We start from the raw sequence: 20,501 nt of genomic DNA on the forward strand, positions 1-20,501 counted from the left end.
TCTAATACCATCTGTTATACTTGTTACTAATGATTACGCAAGGAATCTCCCCGACTCAAAAATACTCATCTAGGTCCAAAAAATAAATATATAAACAAATAAAGCTCAGTAGCAACTATGAACCCATGCTGCCTATAATATTATACAAATCCTAAAAATAACATACTGAAACAGATATAGGCAATTGTTCAGCCAAGCCTCATTGTTCCTGCCTTTATACAACTGATTTTTTTTTTTTTCAAATCAAATGATGTTACTCTCTTTCCTGTACTAATGCCTTCCAGTCATGGTTCCATTCATCTGGGATGCTCTACTTTCCTTTCGTCAACTATACATTGAATAAATAAGTAAACACTATCTATATGCAAAACATTTTACTAGATATTAAATGGATACAAAGGGAAAACACAGTTCCTGTCCTATAGGAATTTATAATGTAATAGTTGTCTGATACTCTCAAATATTTATTCAACAAACACTAAGTTACTAAATGACAGAAAAAAGATTTGGCATTGGAGACTGTGATATGAACACACGGGCTCCTGACCCTGGATTATTTATATTCTATTAAGAGGACAGATTCGTAAACAAATACGTGCAGCAGAATGTGGAATGTGTATAACAAATTCATCACATAAGACAGAAAAGGAGGGATAGTCAATTCTACCTGAAGGATCAGGGAACGTCTTCATAGTGAGAGTGATGCCTGAACTATCAGTAGATTCTGTCTATCGAGTGAGATAACAAAGTGAGGCAGAACTATTGCCACCAAAAACAAGGATTAAGCATCATAGTTGCCTCAGGAAATACAGGGGGTCTGAAATGACTTAGAGTTTTGGAGAGAGTTTTTAGAGCCCAGTGGGGGAAGAAGAGGGTGGTGGGACATAGAGAGAAAGAGAAGAGGCTGAATAGATAAGTGAGGGTTTGTAACGTTCTCAGGGCCTTAATACATAGACAATTAAAGGGTATAACACAAGGGAGTAAGAGTATGATGGTATTTGTGCTTTCTGAACAGGCCTCTAGTAGCCCAAAGAGCAGGATTCATGGCAGGAAGGAGGCAAGGGGACAGAACAAGATGTGGGGTTGAAACAGTTTGCCATGGTGTCCGCAGGAGTCAGATAGGTCTGGGCCCAGTCAGAACCAGAGAAGTCGGCCACATTAAAGAGCTAACGTAGAAGTAGAAGAGGCAGGAGATCAAGGTTTGAGGCTCAACTGACAGAAATTCTATGGGACTTGGGGAAATGGAGAAAATGGAGTTGAGGAGTCATTCCCTTCAGGGAGGCAAACTGGAATTCTAAGGAGTGCCCATACACAGTCTGAAAAATCTCTGAATCAATTCTTATAATGATAACCCTAGTTTAGAACAGATGGTGTAAATCATTCCCCCAAAATGAAAATGATCCAACCACCCAATAATTTCATTTTTTTAAATCACAGCTTTTTATATGTGTACTGGAAAATGTTCACCAATCATCATCATCATATCATCGTGTATTAAACTAATTCATCCATTTATGGCCCTCACCGAAACAAAACCCTTTCATAATTTTGTCTTTTGTTTTTGTTTCTGTTTTCCTAGTAAGAACCACTATTGAGGTCAGTGTCTCTGGAACGATTTGATTTGTAATCAGGCAGGATATAACATTTTAGGCAAAATACAATCAATTGAGCGCTTAGATACTTCAGCTGTGTCACAAGCACTTTGTAAACCATTTAGCCTATCCAACAAAACTTTATAACCAAACAAGTGCAGGAAACAATGTGGTTTATGGAGAATGACTTAAGTAATATATTCATTTTTTACTTGTGCACATGAGAAGAAGTTCTGTGAGGGTTTTTTTTTTTCCTTTTTCTATAGAAAGCATTGTTTCCTCTTCCATCATCCCATTCTTAATACTTTTTTTTAGTTGAATTTAGACTTTTCTGAAATTTTGTTTTACCACTTCATGGCACAAAATTAAAATTGGTGGAACAAAAACACAGGGACTGACAGAAAATCCGTTAGATAAGAAACCCGTTGCTTCTCAAAGAGGCCAGGCCACCAAACAGATCTCCTTCCCCAAGATTATACCTAAGTGAAACCATCATGTCGATGCACCTTATCAGCTCACCAAGTTATTTATTAGAAACAGCTCTCCCCAAGACAAAATCTTCTTTGGGTCAAAGATTTGCTCATTTATGTTCTTATTTGGGTATATTATATATGATATCCCCATACATACAAATTCTATCATTTTTCTTTTTCACATATTATTCATCCCAGATTAAAGAAGCAAATCACCTGTCAGTATTCAGAAAGTACTAAGTGTCCACTTCTAAAACTAGTTTTGTTACTTGGAGGCAAAGTAAGTTCATTTAAAATTATTTATTTGTCTTTCAATTGTTCACAAATAAAACTTTATGGGATGTTTTAGATAAACTAAGTTTGATTCATTGTATGTTTTTACCAAATTATACTAGTAAAACGAGTCATTTTTATGCTTTTATTATATATACAAACCAATATTTTTAAAGTACAGATATACACAAATTCATGTCTTTACACATGTGTAAATTCATGTGTCCAGAATTATTCTTCCAATCTGTCCATAAGGCAGCAAATGTTTATTAAACTCCTTCCATGTGCAAAGCACACAGGTTTTGTGAAAATCAATGGTAAGACAGATATTGCACTCTTGAAGCTGATAGAGACAAACATGTGAAAAACCTAAATAATTATGTCAGAATAAAAGAAAACCACAAGAAATGTAGTGTAGGAACTCCAAGGAAGAAATTATTAATTCTACTTTGGGAATCTATTTTATGGTATACAGGCATACCTCACTTTATTTTGATTTCCTTTATTGTGTTTCACAGATAACTGTGGTGGGGTTTTTTTTGTTTTGTTTTGTTTTGTTGTTTTTTTTTTTTTACAGACTGAAGCTTGCGGCTACCCATGTCGAGCAAGTCACTCGGTGCTATTTTCCCAGGAGGATTTTTGCTCACTTTGTGTCCACATTTTGGTAATTCTCCTAATACTGCAAGCTTTTGCATTGTTTGTTATGGTGATCTGTGAATCAGTGGTCTTTGACGTTACTATTGTAACACCTAATTGTTTATGGCACCACGTACCACACCCATATAACATAGAAGACAGCAAACTTAATCGTAACTGTTGTGTGTGCTCTGACCACTCTACTGACCTAATGTTCCCCCATCTCTCTCCTTCTCAGGCTACTCTATTCCCTGAGACTTAACAATACCGAAATTATTATTCAAGTGAGAGAAAGAGTCGTACATCTCTCACTTTATTTTTAAGTTTATTCATTTATTTAGAGAGAGAGATTGGGAGCAGGAGAGAGGCAAAAAGAGGGGGAGAGAGAGAATCCCAAGCAGGGGCTATACTGTCAACACACAGCCCGACACAGGGCTCAAACTCATGAACCGTAAGATCATGACCTGAGCCAAAATCAAGAGTCGGAGGCTTAACAAACTGAGCCACCCAGGCGCCCCTCTCACTTTAAATCAAAAGCTAGAAATGATGAAGCTTAGTCAGGAAGGCATGTCGAAAGCCAAGAGAGGCCAAAAGCCAGGCCTCTGGAGCCAGTTAGCCAAGTTGTGAATGCAAAGAAAAAGTTCTTGAAGGAAATTAAAAGTGCTACTCCAGTGGACATACAAATGATAAGAAAGCATAAAAACTATGTTGCTGATATGGAGAAAGCTTGAGAGGTCCGGATAGAATATCAAACTGGCCACAACATTCAACGTTCCCTTAAGCCAAAGCCTAATCCAGAACAAGGTGCAAACTCTCTTCAATTTTGTGATGGCTGAGAGAGGTGAGGAAGCTGCAGGAGAAAAGTTGGAAGCTGGCAGAGGTTGGCTCATGAGGCTTAAGGAAAGAAGCCGTTTCCGTAACATAAAAATGCAAGACGAAGCAGCAGTTGCTTATGGAGAAGCTGCAGCGAGTTATCCAGAAACTCTAGCTAAGATCATTAATGAAGGTGGTTACACTACACAACAGATTTTCAGTGTAGATGAAACAGCCTTCTACTAGAAGAAGATGCGATTTCATAGGTAGAGAAGAGAAGCCAATACCTTCTCCTCAGGCTGACCCCCTAACAAGGGGCTGATGCAGCTCGTGACTTGAAGTTGAAGCCAGTGCTTATGGATCATTCCCAAAATCTTAGGGCCCTTAAGAATTATGCTAAATCTACTCTGCCTGTTCTCCATTTAAGGAACAACAAAGCCTGGATGGCTGTACAAATATTTAGAACATGGTTCACTGAATCTTTTAAGCCCCCTATTGAGAACTATTACTCAGGAAAAAAAAAAAAAAGATTTCTTTCAAAATACTGGTTATTGACAATGCGCCTGACCATGCAAGAGCTCTGATGAAGGTGTGCAGTGAGATTAACGTTGTTCTTATGCCCACTAACAACATTCATTCTGCAGCCCAAGGATCAAAGAGTGATATTGACTTTCTAGAATTATTATTTAAGAAATACCTTTCATAAGGCCAAAGCTGCCACAGTCAGTGATTCTTCTGATGGATCTGGGCAAAGAAAATTGAACACCTTCTGGAAAGCATTCACCATTCTAGACAACATTAAGAACATTTGTGATTCATAAGAAGAGGTTAAATATTAACATTAACAAGAGTTTGGAAGAAGTTGATTCCAAATCTCACGGATGAGTTTCAGGGGTTCAAGACTTCAGTGAGGAAATAACTGCAGAGGTGGTGGAAATAGTGACTAGAATTAGAAGTGGAGCCTGAAGATGTGACTGAATTGCCGCAACCTCCTGATAAAATTTGAATGGATGAGGGGGTGCTTGTTATTGCTTGTTATGGATGAGCAAAGAAAGTCGGTTTTTTTTGTTGCTGTTTGTTTGTTTTTTGAGAGGGGGAGAGGGGCAGAAAAAAAGGGAGAGAGAATACCAAGGAGACTCCACTCAGCATGGAGCCCAACGTGAGGCTCGATCTCACGACTGTGAGATCATGGCCTGAACCAAAATCAAGGGTTGGACGCTTAACCGACTGAGCCACCCAGGCGCCTGGAAAGTGGTTTCTTGAGATGGCATCCACTTCTAGTAAAGATACTGTGAAGATTCTTAAAATAACAAAGGATTTAGAATATTACATAAATTTAATTGATAAGAAGTGGCACGGTTTGAGAAAACTGACTCCCATTTTGAAAGAAGTTCTGTGGATAAAATGCTCTCAAACAGCATCACATGCTAGAGGGAGATATCTTTCATGGAAGGAAAAGTCAATCAATGCAGCAAACTTTGTTGTTCTCTTAAGAACTTGCCACAGACATCCCAATCTTCAGCAACCGCCACCATGATCAGTCAGCAGCATCAACATCGATGCAAGAACCTCCACCAGCAAAGTGATGGCTTGCAGAAAGCTCAGAGGATGGTCAGCATTTGTTAGCAATAAAGGATTTTTTATTAAAGAATGCACGTTTTGTTATACACAGTGCTACTGCATACTTAACAGACTGCAGTACAGTATAAACATAACTTTCGCATGCACTGAGAAACCAAAAAAATTGACTCATTTTAATGCAATATTTCCATTACTGTGGCAGTCTAGAACCAAACCCACAATATCTCCAATGTATACCCTGACAATCAAGGATAGGTACAGAAATTGGGGGGGGGGGGGGGCGTGGTGGGAGGCTTTTCAGCCTGAAGGAAAGTACCAACAATGGTGAGAAGCAAGAGCATACACAGGAGACATGGAGATTGGCAAGTACTCCACTTTGGCTAGAGTCCATGTCTGAGATGTGACTGGCAGGGGATGTCTGTCCAGGATGAGGGAAGACTGTGAACACCAAGTTAAGGTGCTTGGATTCTATTTTGTAAGCAAAGGAGAAAGACTGAAAGTTTCTGCAAAAGGAAAACCACATAATTCAACCTTTGTTTGGGAAGCTAACTACATAATAGGTGAAGAATAGACCAAAAACATGAATTCTGGAGTCACAGAGAATAGTTCAGAGAATATTTTAACATTCTTGGGGGAAAATACAACTTCCTGAACAAAAAGGCTGGCAGCAGGAATGGAAAGGGAAGCAACAAACATTTTGGAGAGCCGAGCCGAATAGAAAGTTGTGACTGAGCAGACACTGTAAGTAGGTTAAAGGTTATAACAATAGAAAAGTAATAGTATACATGTTGGTATTGGTTTACTTTATTTCAAAAGTCAAAGTCAAATGTAGACAGTATGCTTTCCCACAAAACCCAGATGTTCCCTAAGAATCTTTCCAGGTGCTACTTCAGGCAGCCAGCGCTTAGGAACAACTGATTGGTAAACACAAAATTGAAGCAATTTGCCATCTCCACTCAAAGCTCTATCTTTGCCAAGAGTTGGGGGCGGGGGGGGGGGGGCACAGGGGTAACATATGACGAAAGTAAATTGAAAGAAAGGCACAGACATCTATTAATATCAAACATTGTTCATTTTCAGGATGAAGAAAGCAAGCTATAGATCCCTGGAACGGCAACAGTAGAATTTGACATCCCTTTGGGAGAATATTAAGTGAAATGAGGACTTTGAAGTGGGAAGCGGTTGGCATTAGACAGAGTCTACCTTAATATCCCTTTAAAAACTCAGACACTGGAATTAGGGCCTAGGTTTTCAAATGGCATTGCCAATCATAAGATTTCCTCAAATCAAAGCACGTTTACATTGTATTTCAAGGTCTCACTTCCAGTGCCATTGACTTATCAAGCTCTGAGTGACATCCCAGGTTGTCTAAACCAGGGATTCAACCATCCTAGGAAATGATGCTTTCTCAGAGTACTGGTGGCATTGCCAAAGGTCACAGAGGCATCAGAAACACAACGTAAGCCCAGGGATTTCCCAGACTTCACTGTCATATTCCACAAGGAAAGAAGAAGTCACATAAATGACATTCAAATGACAAAATGACGTCAGTGAAACAAAGAAATTAAAACCATTTAATTTAAACTGTGAGACATATCTTAGGTTGAAAATCAATCATCTTTCAGCTAGTATACTTCAAACTCCTCTCCAAAAACATTTTTTAAATTCACCAATTCAAATTACCAATTAGGAGAAACATTCACTACCCACTTAATATTGATTATGCCTCCTTTTCCCAATGCCTACAAAGAGGCTTTGGATGAAACCTCTAACATAAAATCAATTGCAATCAGCTTTGTAGTGTTTCTGCTTCCACAATTAATTTGAACGTTGAGATAGCAAGGTAATAAGCTCTGTCCAAACTCTCTCTCATTCTTTGCTTTATGGCTGGGAAACATGAAAACCTATTGAAGACATTAAAGAAGAATGATTGAGCTTTCAATTACCTAGAAAGCCACAAATAATGTGATATTCCCTTTACAGGAGGACATTTAGATAAAAAAAAGATTTTTAAGAATGCCCACAACATCATACACACAGAGATGACACAAAATACAAAGTTCTGTGGGCACTGAGAAGCAGATTTCTCAAAATGACTCTAAAACCACTAATATACTAACTAAGGCTGAGAAACATGTTACTTTCGATCAGGTATGACAATTATAACCATATCTGGTTCTCTGCACTCTCTTGACAATTGAGATATTCTTAATATATATATTATTATATATATATTATATATATATTATATATATTAAGAATATATTTATTTATTTATTTATTTATTTATTTATTTATTTATTTGCAGAGAGAGAGAGCAACTAATTAGCCAAGTAGAAAATATTGACTTTTACAGTTACGTCACAACGCAGTTAGTCAGAATACTGTGCTGACATTTTCAATATCTAAACAATTATTTTATTTATACAGAATTCTGAAGAGCATATTTGTCGTGAAAGGAAACCCTGGAATCTATTATTGAAAAGCAAGCAAGTTAAGTGGTGACTTCATTATTAAGAAAGCAGGGGATGGAAATGACAGAGCTTGCAATCGGTTCTCAACTCCAATGGTATGTATGAATGTCACATAGTCAATTCAATTAATTTCCCTCTACTTTTCATTTACTGGGTCCATCACCTTTGTCCAGCATTTAACTTTCATCTCACCCTGCCTGCTGATTTCTAGTTAAAAAGCCCTCTCATTACTTAATTTCCCACAGCTTCATTAGGTAACTCAGCAGCAGAAAAAGGTAAGAATCGATACTTGGAAGTCAAACACCAAATTGTTAAGGTTTATGGCACTCATCTGAACTGTTTCTACCCACAGCTCTCACCAATAGGGAACAGAAACAGCACAGAGGAACTGTACTCCCCTTTGTGATGGTATTGATATCATCTACTATAATTGTGTCTCTCAGCTTTGTCCTTTCTCTTTAGTTCCCAACACATCAATACTGATAGGAAACAATCCCACCCTTAAAGCCTAAAATGAGTAACTTATGGAAGAATGCCAGAGTATGTCTAGTGGACAGAAGCATACACCTAAGAACCAGACATATATGGACTGGGAACTCAACCTCACCACCTCCTTGATGTGCGACTTAGGCCAAATTATTTAAACCTTCTTTGAACCTCAATCTCCTCACCTATAAAATAGGACATAAATCGCCTGTTTTATAGAAATTGTGAGGACTGAGTCAATCAGTATATGTTAAGTGTTTTCTACATTGTCTTGCATACATTTTGACTTTAAATAAAATATATAGCATGTTTCTTGACTTCATTACTTTAGCTTATAATTGAATAGTTGTACGGTCTAACAGATAGAAATGCTTCCCAGGGACTATCAATGATACTTTGCTTCTTCGGTGTTTCACAAAGTTAACCGATAATTCCCTCAGTGTTTGGAGTTTTATTCTTTATAGACTAAAATTGACAAAAGGTCTCATAATTTGAACAAGAATACACGAGAACTAATGTCTCTGGCTGAAGAGGCTATAACATTGATGGTTGTAATACATTTGAAAACACTAAGGTATTGTAAGTCAGGCCGTGAACATTGGCCCTTGGGACAAGGCACCTTTTAAATATATCTCACTTTATTATTGGCAATAAAAACCTTCTCCGCCATCAGCCTGAATTATCATCTAGTTGGATCCGTTTTATCACATGTAAGACACGAAAGAGTTGTCTAAATGTCAGCCCACTGATTTTGTTGGTGGGATACAAGAATATGCTTTCACTCTAAAACTTTGTTGTTAAACACTACTTCCAATCTGTCAAATCCCATTGGGGCCACGTGTCTCACTGTGTGGGTTGGTGTGTGGTGTTGGGAGCCATGGGGTTGAATCTGTAGGAACTTCCTATGCATTTCCAAATCCACACTCTTGTGACCACTTTTACTCTGTACCTCCCTCACACTGCATTTCACGTTTCTATGACTTCCCATACTGATTATAAATTTGTCCAAGATACAGGTGTCCTCTCTTCTGTGTTGCTTGTATGCCAGCTAGTAACGTATTCATAAAAAACTTAGCTAAGACTAACAACTACTAAGTGCATTTCTTGTGACAGGCACAATCCTGGGCACTTTGTAGACTTTATTTCATTTACCTCTCCAAGAAGACTATAAATTTAGTTTTTAAATCATTTCTGTATTACTGATTAGGAAATTAAATTCTGGAAGTTGAAATAAGATACCCAAAATAACGTTCCAAAAAGGGATAAAACTGGGATTTAAAGACATCTGTCTGGCTCCTAATTCCACTTTCTTGCTGCTATACTCTGCTGCCCCAAATTCTCATTAGTCTTTAAATGCAACTTTCTCATGGGAATAAAAGTATTTAGAAAGGTGCAGCCAGTAGTTTAGACTTGACTCTGCTTATTTAAAGAGGAATAGGGGGGAATAATGAAAATAAGCTATTAAAATCCCCTTGAGAAGACAGCTTACTAATAACTTCAGTCCTAGAAAACTATCCTCAGGAGAAAAAAAAAACCATAACTGCTGTCAAGTGTTCGTGAATAAGAATACTCGTTAGCATTATTCTGAATAGTAACTTTTTGAAATAAATTTTGGAAAATAGAGAAGTCAAATAAATAGTGTGTGCATAAAATAGACTAGAGACACAGAAGGTTGTTTTTTCAAAAACGAATGACAGCAATATATACATGATATAATACAAAAAATACAGAAGATAAATTATGTAGAATATAGTATGATCCCATTATATAATGTGAGCATACACACACACACACACACATACACTCAAGGGAAAGAGAGGGACTGTAAGTATGGCGTTATAAATGGGAAAGAAGTGAACTAAATGTTCATAGTTTGGGGCGCGTGGGTAGCTTAGTTGGTTAAGCGTCTGACTTCAGCTCAGGTCATGATCTCACGGTTTGCGAGTTCTAGCCCCGTTTTGGGCTCTATGGTGACAGCTCAGAACCTGAAGCCTGCTTCAGATTTTGGGTCTCCTTCTCTCTCTGCCCCTCCCCCACTCATTCTCTCTCTCTCTCCCTCTCTCTCTCTCTCTTTCAAAAATAAAACATTAAAACAATTTTAACGTTCATAGTTGGATGGAATATGAGCGATTTTTATTTTGTATGGATATCCATTTGTAATTCTGAGTACTTAACTAGTATGAAAAGCAGTATTTTAATGCACATAGATGCAACAACTTATTTAACCCTCAAAACAAATACAAGTCACAGGGGCTATTATTCTCCCCACTTTACGGATGAGGAAATTAAGGAACAGAGTCATTAAGTAACTTTCCAACGTTTCACAGCCAGTAGTGGTAGAACTGGTCTAGTTCCACACCCATGCTCTTCAAGGCTAAGTAAAACTGGCTCTCATAAGCAAATGTTATTATTATAAAACAGGTTAACAACTGCATAAAACCCCTTTGAGAGGGATTGTTTTTCTTCCCTGTCTTGAGTGAAACAAGTAGGGAGGCTTCTGCCTGTTCTGCCACAAAAAGGTATGTAAAAGAGCACAGACGTTTACACCCTTTTCCTTGGGGCCCTGCTTTGTGAATTGCGTCCAGACTCACATTCTCCACATCACAGGGCTGTTTTAGAACATCGCAGGCCCCAAATATTAAAAAATACAAAAGGCAGACCAAAACATTGGTGGAACAACCACATGAGTAAGGCTTTTGTCTGCTAAGATATACCTGGACACCTTGCACATTGAGACTTTAAGATCACAGTACAAATGCCCCAGTACAAATATTCCTGAAACTCTGGGGCTAAGCCAAACCCAAATAGGGCTGAAAAAAGCATCATGGGGTCACTACAATTTTGAACCACAGGACTTCAGAAACTACAGAGCCAGAAGAATAGGATGCTATGCCCATACCACACTTGGCCCTCAGTTTACCTGTTATTAACAGCATAACAGACGTTCTACTTCTCCTAGCATATAGTAACATTATCAGTTAACAATTAACTTCAAACTTCTTGTCTTTTTTAAAAAGGGTAGAATATGTCTAAAAGATAAACCAACAGGGACTGGGGTATAAACCCCAATTGCTGTGTTTGAACTCTTTCCTCTTTTGCCATAGATAATAAGAACAGCGAATGCACCTACTTCAACGAAACTGGGCCAATCCCCGCTGGACCAAGCAGATTCTCTCTCTTGCAATACGAATTTGCTTTCCCAGGTGGTCTGGAACTGGAACTGTAACGTGTAAACTTGCAAAGTATATGCTACCAGTGGATGGAGAAACAGAAAAACAAAGTCTTCAAAGTAAGAGAATAAGGAACAAGCGGAAAGAAATACATGAAAAAGTGAAGAAAGCAAAGAGCATACAGAATTTCAATTATCTTCTTGTTTCATTCACAATACACTTGCAAACTGTCACAGCCTCTCATGGATTCTGAAACCACACGGCCCCACTTATTCTAAGCAGAGAAGCAAGACACAAAAGTGCTGAACCGGACACTGTCATTTCTAATGTGTCATTTCTAATAGTGACAGTCCAACAGCAACAAACTTTTTCCTTTGTATAATCTTTTACAAAAGGCCTCTGAACAGTGATGTGTATGTAACACATGTTTAACAATGGGCTCTCCAAAAAAAAAAACAAAAAACAAAAAACTAGATGCATAAATGTGTGTATGCATGTGTGTATTTATATAATTTGTTATAAACTTACCGACATACAGTATGTGTAGCTGAGCACACAACTTCTAAACAATAATAATAATAATAATAATAATAATAATATTTTTACTTAAATTCCATAAGGTCAATTGATTCCCACAGAAGGTCTTAAGTGCAGACAACAACAAAATCATAAATCAAGCCCTGATCTTGACTTTCATTATTTGCCAGTTTCCGTGGTGTAAATATTCGCCGTGACCAACTTCAGTCTACCAATAGGACGTCACTGAACAGGACTGAAGAGATGAGCAGTAGCACAAGATTGCATAATACTTTCACCACGCAGATTAAAAAGAGCATAGATGTCATGAAAGAGTAGAGAAAACAGTGAACTGTAGTAAAACAATTAGGAAGTGACAACTTTTGACTATGCCTTTATTTTAAAATATAATGCATTAATTTTAGGTTTATATAATTTAATTTTTAATAACCACTATATTTAACAACTGGTGGACAAATTCCTGTCTCAATCCCATTTAAGTCTGGTCCAGCACACCCCTGAAAAGTTATCTCCTCGCACCTGTGTAGGGCAGGGATTGCTAATCCGTATAAAATGACTACAGTCACAGTCATTTCCTCATCAAACAGGTAAACATTTTAATGTGTATCATCAGCACATGGTAAACTTGTTAAAAGCCCAGATTCCTGGGCCCTAGTCCCAGAGATTTTGATTCAGTAGATCTGGTGTGGGTACCTAGAAATCTGTATTTTAACAGGCACACAGCCCTCTCCATGCCAGCTGATTTATTCAGAGAATGACAGCATCCAACACTGATGGACTACATACTCTGTGCCAGACTCACGACACGCGGATTATTCAAGAAACAAAACTTGTCCTCAAGGTGAATGCAGAGACCAAGAATTAACAACATAACTATGATACTAGTACATACCAGCTGCTTTGGGAAAACAGCAAAACCCAGTTGGGGAGAGGAGTTGTGAGAGGGATGTTTGACCTGAGTCTTGAAGAAAAGAGCACAAGCTAATCAAAAAGACAAGGGGGAAGAAGGGAGGAAGGGCTATTCAAGGCAGAGAGAGTGGCATTCAGCATAGCCCCATAGGCAAAGAGGAAGTCAGTTCACTGGCAAAACGGCACGTGCTATGGGACTGTACCACTTATTCGTGTATTGCAGCCACATTTATCCGTCACCAGTTCTAGCATATGGTAAACACATATTGGTTGGACTATATTCAGTCACAGTGTTCATGTGAGAAGAGGTGGTAGATTAGGCAAAAGAGTCATGGCCAGGTCAGATAAGACCTCACGGAATATCTAGCACAAAGTAGGGGCTCACATTTTGTATCCTTCCCTCAACCTGAGTAGTTAAAATTGGTTGTATCAGCATTATAAAATTATTGCTGTGAAAGAATTTACATGTGATGGCTAACCCACAAAGTCTAGAAATACAGAATGTTCTTCCTGTTTTTTTTTCATTGATAAGCTAACTTCTCAGAGAAAATGACCAAAATTATGTGTTGGAAACAGTTCACTAAACCAAAGGCCCAGGGAAACAGGTGATTACTGCATATTATTTTTCCCACTGGTTTTTACCTCATTCTAATTAATCTGTTTTCAGAATACAATGGGAATGTTGTAAATGTTATTTTATGTGTGTAAGGTTGTATCATTTCAGCTACAGACATTTTAATTAGGTAACCCAATTAACTTAAAAAAAAATCTATGAATTAACATAATGAGAAAAATGAATGCTGGGAGAACTAAACTGGATAGAAGGGAAGTCATAGGGTAGGAGCTTGTCTCTACATAAACACAGCTAGAAAAGAGCACTCATCACGTTAACACACCAAGTTTGTAGCCATCCCAAAACCTCCACGCTATACTACCGTCCCTTCTCTAATGCAAGCCTTGCCCATCCTTCTCGTCTCCCCTCAAGCCCCATCTTCTCTTTGTAATATGTTCCAAGCATTCCACTCGACTATGGTCTCTTCCCTCTCTGTGCACGAACCACATCTTTGGATTTAGTCCGACGTCATCACATATTACGTAATACTTATCTCCCAACCAGACTTTACATTTTCAGAGAACTTCTCTTACATTTCTCCTGGAGCAGAGCATAATTCTCGACATACAAAAGACATTAAATAGTTGGTGAGGGAATAGACTAATTGATTTCCGTGAATTATATTTAGCTTCAAGCTTCAATTGTTAATTTTCTCACCTCCCCCAAAATGAAGATGAAAATGTCATAAAGATTTTTTTAAAGGTCTTCGACTGGGGACAATGAAAGGAGGTTATTAAAAAGGATTCTATTCCTGAGTTGCTTTTGGAGTGTCAGCAAATCATCAGAGGTCTCTAACATAGAAAGCAAGGGAATTCCCTACTCTGCTCGTCCAGAGTAAGACTGAGAGACCTCCAGTTGAGCCTTGTTGCTAAGTGAAATTCCCCCCAAACATCCTAGAATATACGCTCTTTATACTTTCATCAAAGAAGAAAGAGAAAGAGAGAGCAGGTATCCCAAGACTGCCTCTATCCCTGTCTTCTTTACTAATTGACTGCAGAACAAAAGAGGAATATTCACAGAATTCCATACTGAAGCATATAGAAAACATTTATTCAGTAAATACTATTTCCAATTTCAAAATAGTTAATGTTGTTTTAACACTTCCTTTTGTGTCACAAATTGTGTGAGCACTTTTCAGACATCATGTTATGAAGCTCTGATAACATTCTATATAAGATAAATACCACAATTATCCTCATTTTAGAGATGAAGGAGCTCAGATTAAGAACTCCAAAGTAACATGATTGAGACACAAAGCCAGAATCTGTAACCAGGTCTCTTATGCCAAAGCCCAGAGGACACCATCTATGTTTACAAGATTCAATTCTCAACAATGTAAGTACTGTAAGTACTTGGGTTCTATTTCAGGACTTTTTTTTTTTTTTTTTTTTTTTTTTTTTTTTTTTGCTTTTGAAAACTTAAAAACAAAAAACAAGACAACAAGACACCAAATCAATGATACGGAAAAAAGGCTGGAACAAGGATGTCCAGGGTCTGAGGTATCAAGCTTAAACAAACTGGGTTAAACCCAATTAATTACAAGATTCCAGGCACACCCAATACACACACAAAAAGAGTGGTTAAATGTGGATCCCACTGGTAGAAAGACCAGTGAAGGTACAATTTCCCCATCAGTCCTAAAGAGCTTTTGGGAAACTCAGATTTAATTTATAACATTTTTATATTCATGCCAGATACAGCCCACATGTCATTCAGGCTTTGCAGGATGTTCAGCAGAGAAGAACTCTAGAAAACACTCTTATTGTAGGACTTTTGGCTATGTATGATGTGTATATACTAATGACTTCCCTGGAGCATCCAATGCCAGCTTCAGGGAAAAGAAAAAGGCCTAGAAATTAATGCCTGAAAAGAGTTTTCCATATAGTTTCACCTGTTCAGTTGACAGGAAGAAATCTCAGGCAACCCTTAAAGCAATAAACATAATAAGGCAAGAGCCCCACCTTAGCTATCACTATCAGCATTAGTATCTCCACAGTTGTGAGGTCAGCCTTAAGAGGAAGCAAGCAATCATGGGATGTAGTTTCAGGGGTAGCCGAAAGCCTCGCCCCTAATTAACACCTCAATTAGGGTTGTAGGTGCTTGAATTTCCACACACACAAAAAAATCCATCCCTTGGGCTTTAGACTTAGTCTTGTGAAAATGCAAAATAAAGTACGAGTGGGGTGACAGCATTTTAAGTTTCCGGGTTTATTTACATCCAAGATTCCCCTTGTTTGTTACATTCTCTCAAGGCAAGTTTTGCTAAGGAAAAGAATTGGAGGGGGGCGGGGAATTTGAAGCACTGAAAACAATCCTGAGGCCAAAGTGGGCAAAAGGGAAGAGAGTTTTCCACTGAGAGAGACCCAAGTATGCAAACAAGAAAGTGGGCTCCAGAGTCAATATTATGCAAATTCTCCCTCTCCTGGTGCCATTATCAATTTAGTAAATATAGTCCGCCTATCTCCTTCTCAAAATCTTCTGCGAAACAGCAATTATGCTGCTTTGTTTACAGGAAAACTGACCCAAGCAACTCAGGCAAGGAGTTGAAATTTACAGTCCTTGGGCAGAGTGTCAGTTGTTATAAGCACTGAAAACTGTGTCTACTTGCAGGCAGAAAGTCGTGACTTCCCAGATTTCAGGTACGGCACAGATTCGTCTGCAAACAGGGCTGGAGCCCAAATCTCTACCTAACAGGCACGAGGCAAGAAGCCCGGAAGGGTGGGGGGAAGCAAGCTGGATGGCTCCAGGAAGTGGGTGGGGAGGCAGCTGCCGGGTTTGGTGCCAACTGTGGCACTAGCAGGTTCGCACACGCCTAGCGGAGGAAGTCCCGGGCCACCGCGCGCAGCGGTCGCAAGCGCTTTTGGCAATGCTGTCCCCCTTCGACTCCCGTCATCACCCAACCCAACAGCTCGGGTCTGGGACGTAAAAAGGGCTTGCAAAGTGGGCGGCGGCCGGCGTTCCCGCCGCTGAGTCACAGCCCAGCCAACTTTTACAGCATTTCCCAGAAAGAAAACGAAAAGTCTCAGTTCCGTAGCCCACCACTCGCTTCTCGTTCCCGCTCTCCGCTCCGTGTCACTGGGGTGACTCGGACCCCCAGCTGGGGTGCTTCCCACTCATCGCGCAACTTCTCACCCCAGCAAAGCCTCGGGGTGCCCCGAGCGCTTCGCAAGCGCTACCCACCCGGCAAACCGGAGAGCAGGAGGAGGGAGGGGAAGGGCTAGCCTCCTCACCTGCAGGACACCGACACCTCCACCCGCGTGGCCGGGATGGCCGCGCTCAGCTGGTTCAAGTCCCCGATGCCCGCAGTGCTGGTGTAGCGGCTGTCCATCTTGGATGGAGGCGCCGCGGACTTGTCCGGCGCCCACATGCAGAGCTCGGGCAGACTGAGGGCTCGGAGCCCAGCTCCCGACAGCCGGGGATGGGGGTTGAGGGTGGAGGCAGAGGAAGGAGGGCGGAGGCAGCTCGCGGGAAGGGGGAGGGAGGGGGAGGCGGACCCGCGCAGAGCCGCGAGGGAACCGCGAGCCAGTCCTGACCCAGGCCGAGGCTGCCGGGGAAGTGGCGCACGGGGCTCCGGGCTTCCCTGCCCCCTCCCTGCAGGCAGCAGCCCCAGCAGGGGACACTCCGTGATCCTTTCCACGCTCTGGGTGTCAGGCTCTGAGCAGCCAGCGGGCCACCCGGCGAGGGGGGGACGGGGGGCAAGAGACCCAGACCTCAACCGTCTAGGAGCGCAAGCCCCGGCCGGCTGGGCGTGCGGCTGGGGTTGTCTCCGCCTCTACACACCCACTCCCGCCTCCTGGGCCGCGACTCCCTCCTCCTGTCAATCAGGTGTGGACGGGAATGTCACGCAGTTCGCCTGCCTGAGCTGGAAGCTGGAGGTGTGGGCGCCTCTGCCCGCTCCTACCCCCCCCCCCCCCCCACCGTAGGTCCACCCCTCCCCACCCCGCGCTGGTCCTCACCGCACCCTCGAAACCCATGGAGGTCCTTGCCCTCGGGCCGAAGAGCCGGTCCGAGCTTCTGAACTGCCCACCCTCGGCCCCTTGAGGGTTGAGGACAAGGGGGCAGAAGGACGATCTCCAACGTTCTGTACGCGGTGCTAAAGTGACATATCAATATCTGGGACAAGGCGGGAACAGGGTGGACTCTAATGTGGGGAGAAAAACTATTTGGGATTTAAGGGGGCCATCTGGTTTCCCTCTTCCCTCAATTCCTCGGAACATGGGGGTCTAATAGGGACAGTTCTTATAGCCAGGGCCCTGCTGCGGCCCCTCGTTCCCAAATGCATGAAAAGTTCTGCCCTGAAACCTGGAGGTCACTACTATTTAATGCAGCTCCCTCACCCTGACTCCCACCCAGTAAGACCCGAATGACACTGGACGGACGCTAGCACAGAGGAGCCGGAGTGAGCGCCGCATTTGGGAAACTGGATTCTGGGGCAGCCATGCTGGTGCCAGAATGCCGAAGCAGACACAGCCTGGGGAGGTACCCGAGGCTCCCCTCCATTGCCATGACCTCATTGGCTGCACCTTCCCTCCGGCCTCACCCGTGCGCCTACGGGTCCCCGAGCGCTCGCCACCAGGGGGCGACGGAGAGCTGGACGCGGCTTTAGGTAAAGAAGCGGGGAGCGTCGGAGGGTGGCCGCCTTCTCAACGCGCCAAGCACGGAGTTTCCAGCTGGCAGGACTAACTCAGAAAGGAACTGTTTTCATGGTTCAGAACCAGCCATACGTTGTAACATTTTAATCCACTTGGAGCCACCTGCCCGGAGAATCTGTACAGTTGCCCGCGAGGATGTGTAGGCGTAGTCTTGCCTCTCTCCCCCCTGTCAAGATCCTTCCTGCGTTTCAGTCTTGGTTTCCTTTCCTCATCACCCAGCCCACCCCTTTTCATCCCTTAAATCCGGAGGTTCTCTGGTTCTCTTTTACCATCACAGATTAACCTGTGGTTTATTACTATTTGGAAATGTCCTAAAACTCCAGACATTTCTCTTATGCTGGCCAAAATTAATTTGGAGGACGAGACCTAGGTGAATTTTTTTAAGGTAACCAGACTTATCTCACAGAAGCCAACAGAAGAAATAAAAGTTTAGAACTTTAAAATAGTACCCAGCCCGTAGGTCCTTTACTTCTTAATTTTTCCCACTTTATTGACCTATAATTGATATATCATAAATTGCACATATTTAAAGTGTACCATTTAATAAATTTCAATACATATATACTCCTGTAAATCCATCACCACAATCAAAATAATGAGCCATTCCATCACCCCAAAAGTTTTCTGATGTCTCCTTTGTAATCAGTCCCTCCTTTCACCACTAAAAACAACCCTCCAGGCAACTACTGGTCTTCTTTATATCACTATGGATAAGTTTGCATTTCTATAATTATATATATATAATTGTATATGTATATATATATATATGTATATGTATTGTATGTATATGTATATGTATGTATTGTATATGTATATATATAATTGTATATATATACAATTGTAATTGTATATGTATAATTACAATGTATATGTATATACAATTGTATATAATTGTATATGGAGATATATATATCCATATATATATGGAATCATATAACCTGTACTCTTTTTTGTGTGACTTCTTCCATTAAGCAAAATTCTTTTGAGATTTAGCCACCTTGTTGAGTGCATCAATAGAGCATTTCTTTTTTATTGTTCACTAGTATTTCATAATATAGATGTGCCACAAATTGTTTACCCATTCACATGTTAGGGGACGTTTTAGTTTTTTCCAGGTTTGGGCTATAACAAACAAAACTGCCATGAACATTTATGTATAAGTCTTTATGTGGGCATATGCTTTCATTAGTTTTGAGGAAAAAAAACTTAGAAGTGAAATACCTGGGTCATAAGGAATGTGAATGTTTAACTTTTTAAGAAACTACTAAACTGTTTTCCAAAATAGTTTTACTATTTTCCTTTCCCACAACATTATGTGAGTGGGTAACATTATTAGTCTTCTGATACATGAACATTATATGAGTTCCAGTTGCTTCATAACCTTATCAATACATATTATTGTTATTCTCTTAAATTTTAGTCAATCCAATAGGTGTCTTAGAGTGGGTTAATGACTACTAATGTTGTAATTATGGATCTCGTTGTGGAGTAATCACTAGTGATGAGAATATTTTCTGTGCTTATTTGCTATCTGTATATCTTCTTTGGTAAAGTGTCTATTCAAATCTTTTGCAATTTTTTTTTTATTTATTAGAAAAAGAGAGAGAAAGAGAAAGAGAATACACGCACGCGGGTACACGGGGGAGGGGCAGAGAGACAGGGAGAGAGAGATCCCAAGCAGGCTCCACACTGTAAGCTCAGAGCCTCCTGATGTGGGGCTCAAACTAAGGATCCCTTAGATCTTGACCTGAGTCGAAATCAAGAATCAGTTGCTTAACGGCTGAACAACCCAGGCACCCCTGCTCATTTTTATTGCATTATTAGTTGTATTATTCCTGAGTTTTGAGAGTTCTTTATATATTTTCTATACAATTTACAAAATAACTTCTGCCAGTCTGTGGCTTGTATTTTTTTTTAAATTTTTAATGTTTATTTGTATTTGAGAGAGAGAGAGAGAGCACACACCTATGAGCAGGGGAGCGGCAGACAGAGACACAGAATGCAAAGCAGGCTCCAGGCTCTGAGCTGTCAGCACAGAGCCCCACACAGGGCTCAAACCCACATACTGTGAGATCATGACCTGAGCCAAAGTCAGATGCTCAACCCACTGAGTCACCCAGGACCCCTGGCCTGTATTTTCATTTTAACGGTCTGTCAGAGAGCAGAAGTTCCTAATGTTGATGAATCCAGTTATTCAACTTTATTCTAATACTGATTATCATGTTGGTGTTGAATTAAAGAAATCTTTACCTAATCTGAGGCCAAAAATTATCTTCTATGTTTTCTTCTAGA

At 40.5% G+C, this 20,501-nt stretch overlaps 1 protein-coding gene across 3 annotated transcripts in view; it reads right to left on the bottom strand.

Moving 5' to 3' along the window:
- The window catches only part of CPNE8 (copine 8), a 230,647-nt gene extending 213,545 nt beyond the window's left edge, over positions 1–17,102 (bottom strand). For 2 of the 3 annotated variants that reach the window (XM_030322175.1, XM_030322176.1), the window contains exon 1: positions 16,788–17,102. In XM_030322175.1, the coding sequence (XP_030178035.1) occupies positions 16,788–16,924 (137 nt within the window). In that variant the 5' untranslated portion in view covers positions 16,925–17,102. The remainder of the gene's footprint in view (positions 1–16,787) is intronic. The other variant, XM_030322174.1, reaches the window with a different exon arrangement.
- Between the last annotated feature and the right edge of the window lie 3,399 nt (positions 17,103–20,501).

This window comes from Lynx canadensis, chromosome B4, assembly GCF_007474595.2.
Source record: "Lynx canadensis isolate LIC74 chromosome B4, mLynCan4.pri.v2, whole genome shotgun sequence".
NCBI lineage: Eukaryota > Metazoa > Chordata > Mammalia > Carnivora > Felidae > Lynx > Lynx canadensis.